Raw genomic sequence first — 12,306 nt, 5'->3', positions numbered from 1 at the left:
CCCTAATTTTATTTAACCTCTCTTTCTTTGCCAACTCTAGACCCCTTGCTCGGGTAAATCTTCCCTGAGTGTAGCCCGGGTTCTCTCGCTGGGACCTCATTTTCCACCACCAGGTGGCAGAAAAATACTCTGCAGTGGCAGGGAAGGGCACGGAGAGGCAAACTCAGAAAATCCCCCTACATCATTAACTTAATCACTTTTTGCTCACAGGTATCACAAGCTTCAGATTATCCTGTGAAAATACCTAGATCACTATGGTATCATATCAGACAAAAAAATCAATATCGCTTTTGGAGAGCATAGGGCTGCTGTATGTTTGGAAAATTAAAAAAAATATTTGGGCGGATTTTAGCAAGAGAGAGTCTCTGGCAGCATTGGTGGAAATTGCCTCTCTTATAAACTTCTAGAAATTTATTAAAATTGCCAAAATCCCACATGGTATTATAAAAAAGAGACTTTGATACTGAAGAATAGTAAAGAACAAGAATGAAGCTGATTGTGCTGCAGCACCCAACATTGTAAAAGATTATAAAATCACTGGCTACAGATTCATGTTGTGCTTAATCCAATTTAACTGAAGGACTCAAACCCGAGGCATGAAGCTCTGCCCTATGAAACAAAGCTACAAGCAAGTTTAGGTTTTTTTGTAACTGAGCAAAGTATCAGTCAGGCAAAGAAAAATTGGCTTCTATGAGCACAGCAGACTAATCCCCAGAGAAAAACAGCCCCAGAAAAAAAACCAGCACCATGTTAAATAGAGGGATGTGTAGACACTTCAGGAAACCATTATTTTAAGTGGATAACAAATTGGGCTGAACTGGGCTGCATTTGATTCTGACAGACTGGGTATGCACTGATTTCAGATTCCTGCCTCCTGGATGGCTTCCCAGAATGTTAGTCTGTTGTACAACTACTCAGCCCACCCTGTCATTAACAAGAAAGCCATAATCCCTGCATTTGATAGGGGTCCAAGCTCTCCAAGATGGCTCTTGGTGAGGCCATGCCAGTTAGACCCTATCCATTAAGGGAGTTTGTTGGAAGAGCAGCTCATTCCTGAAAAACATTCAGTTTTAGACATCGCTTAAGCATGGCACTTCTCATCCTGACACCTTCTCAAGTGTATACAGATGCAGGTTTTAGAGCTACCCTGCAAACTTTAGAGTTAAACTAAGAAAAGAGCTTTGGGTGTAGTCCTTGAGAGTACAGCAAGGAACATCCATGGCTGCTGCTGCTGTAAGGGTTGAGAGGATTGTGAACAGGCCCTGGATGGAACCTCAGGCAACTGGTCCTGGGGAGGTCATCAAAGCAGAAGGGACTTGCAGTGACTTGTGACTTGGATGGGAGAGCTTTGGGAGGCAGGATTGCTCAGAGGAGATTTGCATTACACAAGCATCAAATACATGAAATAATTTGGGAAGGGTTGATTTGGGAGTTTGAGATGCTCAGCAACAAACGTTTAGGATGGGAGGAGGTAGGAAAGTAACTGGATGGCAGCTCCTCAGGCACTTCTAACCAAATCATCAGACTGGGGCCAAGGACCTGTGTGCCAAGGACTGTTGAGGCTGCTTCTTCCTGCTCTGTCCTCTACTGTGTCTGCCACATGGAAAGCAGAGGAAACTTCATCTTAGGATCTCTGTAGGGGAGAGGTGTGGTTTCTCAGATTAAGTCAACATGCAAGGATGCCAGTGCTGAAGAAAGACGTGGCTGTTCGGAAGGACAGTCTTTGAGCAGTTAAACACTCTAACAACGTTGCACCCTCATCTTCACATGGACTTCTTGGGAAGCCTGGAATATAATCTTAGAGCTGAACTGAAATGCTTTAAAAATAATTCTAAGAATGCATTTCCACACCTAAGTAAATGATTCTATATTTAGGAAAAGAGTTTCAGTTTACCTTTGAACATGTAAGGAAGTTAATTAGAATTTTCCATAGCCTTCTCATTGTAATTGGCCCAGAGCCAGCACAGGGGCACTAGTTGGGCTTTAGAATTGTTTCTCAACATTTATACCTGCTTTTATTGGCAGTGGGCCAAGTTGTCCCTCCTAAAATATTAAGTATTCATAAAAGTGCACAGAAGAACTTAACTGCTTTTTTGGACTGCCTTAGCCAGTGTAAGAGAGTTCTCTGCACTGTGCTCAACTTATATTTCTTTTGTTTGATAATGTTTGTTATTTTTGTCATTATTAAAACCTTTTGTTTTACAAAGCATGTCCAGAGAAGTTGCCTGGGAAGCCACTCTGGGAAGTTGCAGATACATCTTGACTTGATACATCTTCACATAGCTTATTACATTCGGTCCATGTGTAAGAATGTATCAAATAATCTCTACAGAAGTTGGTTGAACACTCAAGTCATTAAATATAAACACTTCATGTGTATAAAAATCACAGAGATGCATCTTCTGAAAATGCTACTTTGCTTAATAGTCAGAATAAAAACTACGTGAACTTGTGTTTCTGTGGGAAGAATGATGTGAAGACACATGGTAAAACCTTGAGCTATAGCAAATAACAGGTTAGATTTTTTTTTTTTACTTTCATAAATACAAGTATCTATGCAAGCATAGGGCTGTATTACAGTCTTTGAGAAAATTGCTCATGGAAATAAGTCAGTGACAATAGTATCAACCTATATGCAGATAAAAAGGAAGATGTGCCATGGGCTGAGAAGCATATGTACTACCTACAAATATCAGAAATCAAGAGTCCAGTGAAGCTGATGAGAATCTTTGTGCTGATATCAGTATGATACCAGTGCACAGAACCACATCACCTCATATATATATGTGATTATATATACATGTGTGTGTGTATTTATGTGTATACACATTATATGTCTATATATAGAAATACATATAATGTGTGTGTGTATATATATAAAAAATATATATGTGTATATATATAATATATATTATATATATATATATATATAATGTTCTATAATACCTGATCCACAGTACCTGTGAGTTGGTACTGAAGAGTTTCTCAACAGAATGGTAGGGAAGGTCATGAATTGCACCTGGGGATTTGTGAAGAAGGTGCTCTTTGGGGCAGGATATATTCCAGGTCCAAGATACAGAATGAACTGAATTGAGAGTAAATGTCTGACAAAATTGAGGTGTTCAGATAAGAAACTAGACCCTCATCCAGGAAGAACAGACTGTCAAGGTGAGTTCTGCACACTAAATGTAGCAGAAAGTTGCATTTGCCCAAGTAAATATGCATACAAAGTGTCTGGAAGAGTCATCTCTGTATTTTTTCACAATGGTAATTCTTGATAGCAGTTTCAAGGGCTTATATGTGTTTTTCTCTCTTAAGCTTCAACAGAAAAAATGTAGATTTGTGGCCTTCTGCAGCTGTGATGCTGAGGCAAATCCCTCTGCTGCCAGGAGACAGTGGGATGGGAAGACTGTGCAGCTCTGCTACTCCACTAAAGTGTAAATAGAAGCCTACAGCCCATAGTTCACCCTGTAAATTTGCTTCTGTGCAGGAAAGAACAGTAGTGCTGATGTGGAACAGCAAGATCTACTTTTCTTTGCAATAAAAGCATCAGGTAGCCACTGCCTCAGCTGGCAGGAGAGATATACTCAGTCCAAAATCCCCAGGAAGCCTTCTCTCATGAAAAAGATAGGAGGAAAACTGAGCTGGCAACTGTAGATGCCAAGGGAGCGCAAGGCTCTGGGATCTTGCCAAAGGTCTGGTGCAGGTAGGAGGTTGTAGCTGATTTTTGTGAATGAGAGGAGGTCAGCAGGAGGAGGTGAAAGATGGCTGGATCATGTCAGAGCATAGTGAGCACAACAGGAACTTACTGGGTAATTACTTTTAGAAGGCTAAATGGAATGGGAATGATGGGCTGAGTGGGAAGGTACATGCATAGTAGCTTCATTTTTGTGGGGCACAGTTACAAGCTGTAGCTGTCCCCCACACATACCTAGTGGGATGATGGCAGGTTCAAGTGCTAGAAAACAGCTCATGGCCTAATAGAAACCTTCCCAAAATAATAAGCTCACTTTTTTTTTGAGGGTATCTGATTTCTGGCTTTTTCTTTTTGGATGTTAAATTTTGGGCCATGAAGGCTGCAGGATGAGGGTTTCTGATTACCTAACAAAGAAGTTTATTGTTGGCAAAGTCATCCCTCTGCTGTTTCCTTCTGTACATTCTCTGTGAAGACTGACTGCTACAAAGATGCAGCTCTGGGCTTAAACCATAGTCAGGAGCATTCATTCCTGCAAGCTGAGAAGGTGGGTTTTGTAGTATGACAGAGGTGGAGCCGCCATCCCACTCCATAGAAAACATTCTGGATGGAGTTTCACCTCCTAGCTTATCTGAGCTAACTGTGGGCTACCAGAGAGCGGGAGGTGTTGGCCTCCCCCCCTCGCTCCCTCACACACGGCATCCCTGCTGTGTGACGCCCAGAGACTGCTGCCACAGGAGACTAATCCTGCAGGATGTGGATGCATTTCCTGTGGGATCAGTGAACTGATCCAAATCACCAAGCAGGCATGTGATTGCTAATGCAAGGACCGGAGCCAGGGCTGGGAGAAAGGAAGAGTGGGATCAGCACTTTGGCAGTAGCCTGAAGTTAAGTTGAATTAAACACAGCAGAAAGCTGTACTCTGAAAAACTCATTGCACCATGATGATTTTCATTTGGTAACAACACCCCAGAGTGACAACTGGTACTTGCTGGAACCCATATGTTTATTTATTCAACAGATCAATACAATACACTTCTGTCAACACAAGATTTTACAGGTAACAGCTGGCATATAATGAAATTAATTAAGAGTAAAAATGAGATAATCCTTGAATTAAAATAGAGAAGTAGTGCAGTCAGTTGTAAGACCACTACTTATCAGTTATCAATGAGATACAGTGCAACTTTTTCTGCTGGGACAACTGTAGCCTGCAAGCAAACATTTCACATCTGTGATGACATAGACTGCCTAAGGTGCGTGTCTCAGCACAATTACAAGGTCACAGAATCACAGAAGGCTGGAAGGGACCTTTAAGGGTCATTTAGTCCAACCCCCTCTTGGGGACAGGGACATCTTCCAACAGACCAGGATGCTCAGAGCTCAGTCCAATCTGACTTAAATGTTTACAGGGATGTGGCATCCACTGCCTCTCTGGGCAACCTGTTCCAGTGTTTTATCACCCTCATTGTAAAAAACTTCTTCCTTCTATCTAATCTAAATGGACTCTATTTTAGTTTAAAACCATTAAAGGTCACCCTTAATGGATCCATTTAGTCCAGAGAGTTTGCTTGTCTGCTGTCTACACAGACATTAACCTGAGATAAGAACTGATGTCTCCATTATAAAATGTGAAATGTGAGAAGAACATAGAGAGGGTACGTTTTCTTCCATTTGTTTTTGTTTGGTTTGTGTGACAAGGGGCTAAAAAAAAGGCTTATCAAAAGCAAGATATAATGCAATGATACTCCTCAGGGGCAGAGGCACAGGGCAGTAAAATCAATCTCATGTTTCTTAATGAGCTCTAGGTCTCCATCTAATTTTAATTGTCTGCCTGGAATACTAAAATACTTTTAGGCACTTATATTCTGCTCATTATTAATAAACAGCATATGACACTCAAGATGTTTCTTCCATTTCCTGCCTCATTCTGGTTTATCCATTATGATGCTCAGGACTACAAGAAAGTGAATTTTCTTCTATTACAAATCTCAAAGCCCTGCCATTTTCTATGAATGATATGAATAACACCACTGCAGGAAGGGAAATGTATACAGAATGGCATGTTTTATACAAACACAGGGAAAAAAAGAGGGTTTTCTTTGGGGAACATAATTTAATAACAATTTTTTTCCCCTTCAGCATTCACAAGACCTAAAGTAGAATGCCATTGTTTGAACTTCCAGCTCTACTTCTGTAATTGACAAAACCATTTTCTGACAAGTGGCTTGTTGAACCAGAACATAAATGCACAGCCAAATCTAGCTGTGGAAGGCAAGATGTGTGCATTTGAAACTACACAAGCTTCCTCTGCTGGAAGAAATACACAGCTGCAGAGTTACCCATGGCATCTTGAAAGGAAGAAAGGCTTCAGCATGAACTTTGTAGAAGGGACACAGTTTCCAATGGAAATTGAAAATTGAAATTTTAAAACTTTGGTGGAAACAGAGAAAGTCTCAATGTTTTGTTAGGGTATCATTGCTGCATAGTTTGGAAGTACACTGAAAACTAATCTTGTGGAAGAAATACAACCAAAGGCAGGGAAAATATCAGTCCTGGACAACACAGGGATATTTTTTGTTATTTACAGGGAAATGTGCTTTTTATGACTAAACATATTTTTTAAAAAAACAAAATTGCATCCTACCCTTGTCTGTTTCCTTGGCTCATTCCTGGGAGAGTAAGTTGCTGTTTGAGCAGACCTCCCAGTAAGCAAGGCCAAAAGGACTGGGCATTGATCTGAAAAGAGAAGCCATAGTCAGGATGATTCAGTGTGCAGAAATGATAATTAATTATACCTTTGGGGTTTAATTCAGTGATTTAGGTATTTCATGTTTATAAATTTTCCCAGAAAGCTGCTTTTCTGTAGGGTCACATTGAGGATATTTACAGCGCTCATATTCTGACATTCTTCTACTCTGCTGAAGGAGCACATTTGCAATGCTGAGTCCCCATCTGCTGGCATGTCACTCAGCAATCACTCACTCTGAGATTTTTCTTCAACTCCTTGGGCTTTATATTCATTTCTTCTCCATGATGGTTGTCTACATGAGACTGTCAATTTTCTTCAGTCTCTTTCCTGGGCTCATTCATGGATATACTGAGCAGGATGGGTCCCATATTGGTCCTGCGACAGTCTACTAGTAACATCCCCCACTGTGAAAGGTTTTGCTTTTTCTTTCCTCTCTATCGTCAGTTAGAGACCCATGTGAGGACCTCCCCTCTTGCCCCAGAAACACTTAAATTCTTAAATTCTTAAAGGTCCATTGGTGAAGAGCCTGCTGTGCATTGTATGATACAGGCAAGAGTCACACATTTACTGTCATAAATTAAAAAAGTGCTGGGTGACTGGTGCATCTTTCATCTTAGAAAACACCAATGACTTTATATTGTTCATTTGAGAAGTTTCAGTCTTTGTCAGTAAGGAAAACATCTTTTCTTCAAAGATATATTTTAAGCAGAAATTCACAGTCACAGCCTTTACAATTATGTAATTATATTTTTCTTTTGTAACTCTTTTCTTACTGTTGGAGACTGAAATGTTATAATTTATGGTTTAAACATAACCAGCAAGGCAGAAAATTTCTGCATATTCAAAGTATCATGTTAAATTGAAAGGAAACCAGTTATTGAGAAGCTGACACATAAAATAGATTGGATTTTTGAATGCTGGGAACATCTGGCTTCAAAAAGATACATCAGGGAACTGTCTTAATGATAAAAAGTGTTTATTTTTGAAGTCTCAGTCATTGTATTGGGATGGTTGGCTAGCATAACATGTAATCATTCTATTTTTTATAAAGATTTCTGCAAGACTAGCCTTTCTTTGGACTATAATATACAAAATCTTCTTTTTTTCCTCATAAAAGATTAAAAAACCCCACAAAAGGTATTGAGAAAAGGAGAGTTAAATTTGAAAGGCTTCTGTTATGTAGCCTGTGAGATGGAGTTGAAATTTAGACTGAAAGACTTGCAGTTACAAAACAAACAGCAAACATCATTATTTTAAAATTACATTCAAAACTATTTTTTAAAAATTTCTACAGGTCTTGGGAGAAATTGAAAGTGTATCAGAACATGAGATACAGTATAAAATTCAGAAACTGACAAGATATTAGACTTTCTAATACATCGTTCTGACTTCATTAGAACTTAACTTGGACTGGTATCTGACTGAAGAGTTTTGAATGTGCTCTTTCGTTTTCCTGCATTTGACAAGTAAATCTGCCCACAGAGTTTATTCCATGGCTCAATCAGTAATTTTTCAAGCACAGAATCTTGTTGAACATATAATGCTGAACTTCAAAACATTGAGATGAAATAAAACCATGATGGTATACAAGCAATAGAAAGACCTCACGGTGGCCCCAGGCCTGGAGCTTACGCAGTGGAAGTCACTTCAGAGGAAGTGGGAACTTTTTTGTCTTTGCGTGCCTTGAGTTAGAAAATCTACAACCTAAATGCAGAAAGAGAATTAACAAGATAACCCAGAATCACCTCTACCAAGTCAAGTATATATTCCTTATGAAAATTATTTAAGTCCCAAAGAATATACTCGTGAGACTATTCTGTGGAAAGACAATATTCTCATGGAGAGAAAATTAGTTACCTTTAGTACACCTTTCATAATGCAAAAGAGAAAACTTGTGTACCTTTTTTATTTTGACTCCACACTGAGTGTGCAATTGCAGAAAAAGTAAAGCAGCTGATACAATCCGTATTGTAATGACTATATAGAAAAAACCCCCAAAATAAAACTGCATAGGCAATGGTAAAACTGACATTTTCTCAGTGAGGATTTTTAATAGTATGTGATGTAGCAGAAGCTCAATGATATTCATGAGACAAAGGAAAAGGTTCACTTGTAGCCCACTGACTTTCTCTTCAGTAAGCTAAAAAACTTACTGCAAACAGTGGAGCAACCATGGAAATAGTAAACCTTTTTCTTTTTAAAAAAAGAAGATTGCAAAAATGCTTTAGAAAACAATCTCAACAGAGAGTTTTGATACTGATTCTCATGACTGTTACTTGATTTTTCATTGAGGTAGAACACAAAAAAAGACTTTACATTTCTTTGAAAATTACATACCAGTAAACAGTAGAAACTTGTTCATATTTCCTGATGTCAAACCCCACAGAATCTCAACTCCATCCCAGCATCAAGGAAATTATCAACACCTTCATGAACAACTGAAAAAAGAATTCCAATAATTCAATTTTCTATACAGTTTCTAGCCATTATTCTTTCCTGTTTCACTGTACTCAAGGGTTGGTACATTTAGTTTATTTTCTCAGGTAAAAAACCAATGTGCTTGTGTGTGGGCACACTTATTTGCCTGCATAAGGCTGTTGACTAATTTTATTTGAATAATGCTTCCAGGGAGACATCTTAGGAATATTTATGGGTCTCCAAGTTTCAGGAAAAACAGATTGTGTAGCATTAACTCAGCCCACATAAGACAACAAAGAACATCACAACTATAGGAAAAACTTTAATGGAAGTTCCATCTACTTGTCAGTAATATAATTTTATATTTGCAAGGGTTTCTTGCAGTTAAGAGATTTGTACAAACTCGAGCTAATCATGTAATGAAAAGCAAATTATGCTGCAGTGCATGCTCACATCATTTAAAAAATCACTTGAAAAGACAGCAAACCTCTTTGTCCTATGGATCCCCACCAGCTGACAGGTTTCAAAAACTTTAATACTCATGGAACTCCCTAGGCTTTTGTGCCGGGGAGGAAAAAGGAGAGAATCTTAGGCCATTCCATGGCACACTGGAAACTATGTGACTGAGCTGTTAAATTCCAGCTGTAACAAAGACAGAACATTGTCGAGCTCTCAAGGGATTTGCATGTACGCAGAACTTCAGTGTGGGAGAGACCTCAGTGCTGACCCACTCCGCTCCCGCTTGGGAACTACAGGAGAAGCACGACTGGCATTTTGGGCTGGGGCTCCTGCAGGAAGTGAAGCGCCTCCCGGCCCCTCAGCGGAGCGCCGGCGCTGCGGGCCCTTCCCCGGGCCCCGGCCCCGCGTGTGGGGCTCGGGCCGCGCCCGTGGCGGCGGCGGGCAGGTACCGCCAGGGGAGGCGGGCCCGCCGCTGCCGCTCCGCCCCCTCCTCCTTCGCCTCCTCCTCCCGCCTCAGGTTTGTCATCGTGTCGCCGCCAGGGCCCGGAGGAGGAGGAGGTACAGGAGGAGGGATGAGGAAGCCGCTGCTGCCTTTGCATCCGTGACGGGGGCCTGGAGAGCCCGGGCTTGGGACGGCCCCTTTCCCACCGCCGGCGCATAGGCGCTGCTCGCCCGGGGGAAGGGCCAGGAGGAGGAGGAGGAGGACGGCGGTGTTGTGTGTGAGAGAGCGTGGAGATGAGCTCAGCTCTGTGCCCTGGAGCCGCCTGAAGAGACCCGGCTCCCTCCCAGCCTCCGTCGCCGCCGCCATGGCTCACTCCCCCGTGCAGGCGGGGCTGCCGGGGATGCAGGTGAGCAGCTGCCCCAAGGGCGGGCACGGACACGCACCTCGGGCCGGGCTGGCTGTAAAGGGGGGGATTCCTGGGGCTGGGGGGACAGGGCGAGGCAGAAAGCGCCTCTTGGCCCTGGCACGGCCGCGGGGGCTGGGCTGGGGGCAGAGGAGCGGGATGGAGACGAAACGTGCTGTCGGCGCTTGGCGTGGTGCCCGGCGAGGTCCCTGCGCCCGGCGGATCGCTGCCTGCCCCTGCCTCCCTCCATCCGTGCCCGGCAGCCGCTGTGTCGCTGCGGGCGTGCGGAGCCGAGCGTGCCGTGTGGCCCCCTTCCCCGGCCGGGAGTTCTCCTCCGTGTTTTAATTCCTGAAGCGAACCGCGGCTCAGTGGGCGATTTTCGGCCCCGTTAATCGGGTGGGTAGGGGAAGCATACGTAAAACCCGTCCGTACAAGCGGGGCCTGGAAATGTTGACCTTCAGCGCATGCTGCAGTGCCCATGTCTGTGCTGTGCTCTGAGGTGGGTGCTCGGGGATCGTGTTTGGCTGCCGTGTTTGATTCCGCGAGTTGGTCAGCTGCTGTTATTATAAGGTGGAATTTGCTCGTTTTGTGTTTTAACTATATGTTTGAAATAACTAGTGCGGTTTTGTGCTGACTGAGCGGGCTTCGTGGTGGTGTGTGTGGTGGTTGTTTTTTTTTGTTTTTTTTGTTTTTTTTTAAATGGAAACTGCTGCCAGGAAAACATTAAGGTCATCGGTATCTGTGTGTTACTATTCTAATATTTTCCACATCTGATTAGACACTTTCTTGCCCTTATCTCCAAAGGGACAACTTATGAATGACATGTAAGAGTTTCTCTCAATTTGTCTCCTGGATTGAAAGTGTTTATGCATCATTTGGTTTAAGTATTGATTTACCGTGGTTTGTTTTATTGTGAGTCAGGATTCTAAGTCATGAATCTCTTTTCTTTGCAAAATCTGAGGATTTGAATTGCAAATGTTACGTGCTTGGGCATAGCATAAATTATATGCTCATATATAGTACTGGATGCCCTGCAGCCTACGTAGGCCCACTCTCTGAGCTAATTAATTTATTGCTGTGTGGGTCCTGCTGTTGAGAGTTCAAGTTCATCTTCCAAATATGAGCAGTTTGCTAATTGCCAGAGACAGAGAAATGAGAGTTTCTTGATTGACTGTGAGTATTGTTTGGACTTTTTTTTATTTATTCCTTTGAGATATATTAGAACTAAGACAACTACCTAATTTGAGACAGAATCTATAACACTTTAGCATTTAAAAGTCAGATTTGTAGCTGCTTGGAAGTGAGAGAATGAACATTTTTTCATCACTATGCATGTAGTGATGATGTATGTCACTGCATGATCTGAGAGCCTGTGCTTTTCACTGACTTGATACATTATTTAGTTTGTAGTACTGTTAGCTGTACTAAATGGGTGGATCTTCATGGACTCTTGTTAGTCCACGTAATTTGGGACTTTGCTTCAAGTGGTTTTGTTCAAAATGGTATTATTTTTCTCATCATTTTTATTCTATTACTATAAGAGTTGCTCAAGTTTCATAATCTAAAAAAAACCTCCCAGAGCACCAAACTAGAGATCTGCTGATAGGCAGAGGCATGAAGTCTGTGAGCAATGTGAATGCTGCTCACGGATTTTCTGTGCCTGGTTCAAGATGTCTACATCCGTTTCCATTCTGTCAGAATATATAGCAGTTTTACAGCAGTCAGTTTTCAGTGCATGTTTCTCTTTGAATTTACTTCCAAATAAAAGTTCAAAGAGTAAAATACATACAATGTATAACATCTGCTTAGATAACAAAAAGATTTGGAACTTTTTCATTGTGTAGAAGAGAGGAATAGAGCTTAGTTCTCTGAGTTATAATTAAATTGCCTAAATCATGGGACTATCTCTTCCTGTAGTGTGATCCCTCCTCCCCACCTACCAGCTTCTGCCACAAGGGTGGAAGCAGTGTCAGTGACAAGTTAATGCAGCTTTCTCTGACATTCTTTGCTGTACTTACACAAGAGAGTGACCGTTGTGCTTGTGTGAGCAGAGTAATTTCTTCACCCCAAGAAATCACTTGGAGGGACATCACTTATTAATGCTGTTTGGCGTGAGCACGGTAGTGTCAATAGAGCAG

At 41.7% G+C, this 12,306-nt stretch overlaps 1 protein-coding gene across 3 annotated transcripts in view; it reads left to right on the top strand.

Annotated features, from left to right (window-relative positions):
• The first annotated feature begins 9,769 nt into the window (after positions 1–9,769).
• STK24 (serine/threonine kinase 24) overlaps positions 9,770–12,306 on the top strand; it is a 54,092-nt gene continuing 51,555 nt past the window's right edge. Inside the window, exon 1 of one of the 3 annotated variants that reach the window (XM_063392345.1) lies at positions 9,770–10,171. Coding sequence is in view for 1 of the 3 variants with exons in the window: in XM_063392342.1 (XP_063248412.1) it covers positions 10,130–10,171 (42 nt within the window). In the remaining 2 variants the exon portion in view is untranslated. The remainder of the gene's footprint in view (positions 10,172–12,306) is intronic. The other 2 variants (XM_063392344.1, XM_063392342.1) reach the window with 2 other exon arrangements.

Source organism: Prinia subflava, chromosome 3, assembly GCF_021018805.1.
Source record: "Prinia subflava isolate CZ2003 ecotype Zambia chromosome 3, Cam_Psub_1.2, whole genome shotgun sequence".
NCBI lineage: Eukaryota > Metazoa > Chordata > Aves > Passeriformes > Cisticolidae > Prinia > Prinia subflava.
The sequence above is the reverse complement of the archived record's forward strand: the minus strand, read 5'-3'. Positions and strand labels throughout refer to the sequence as shown.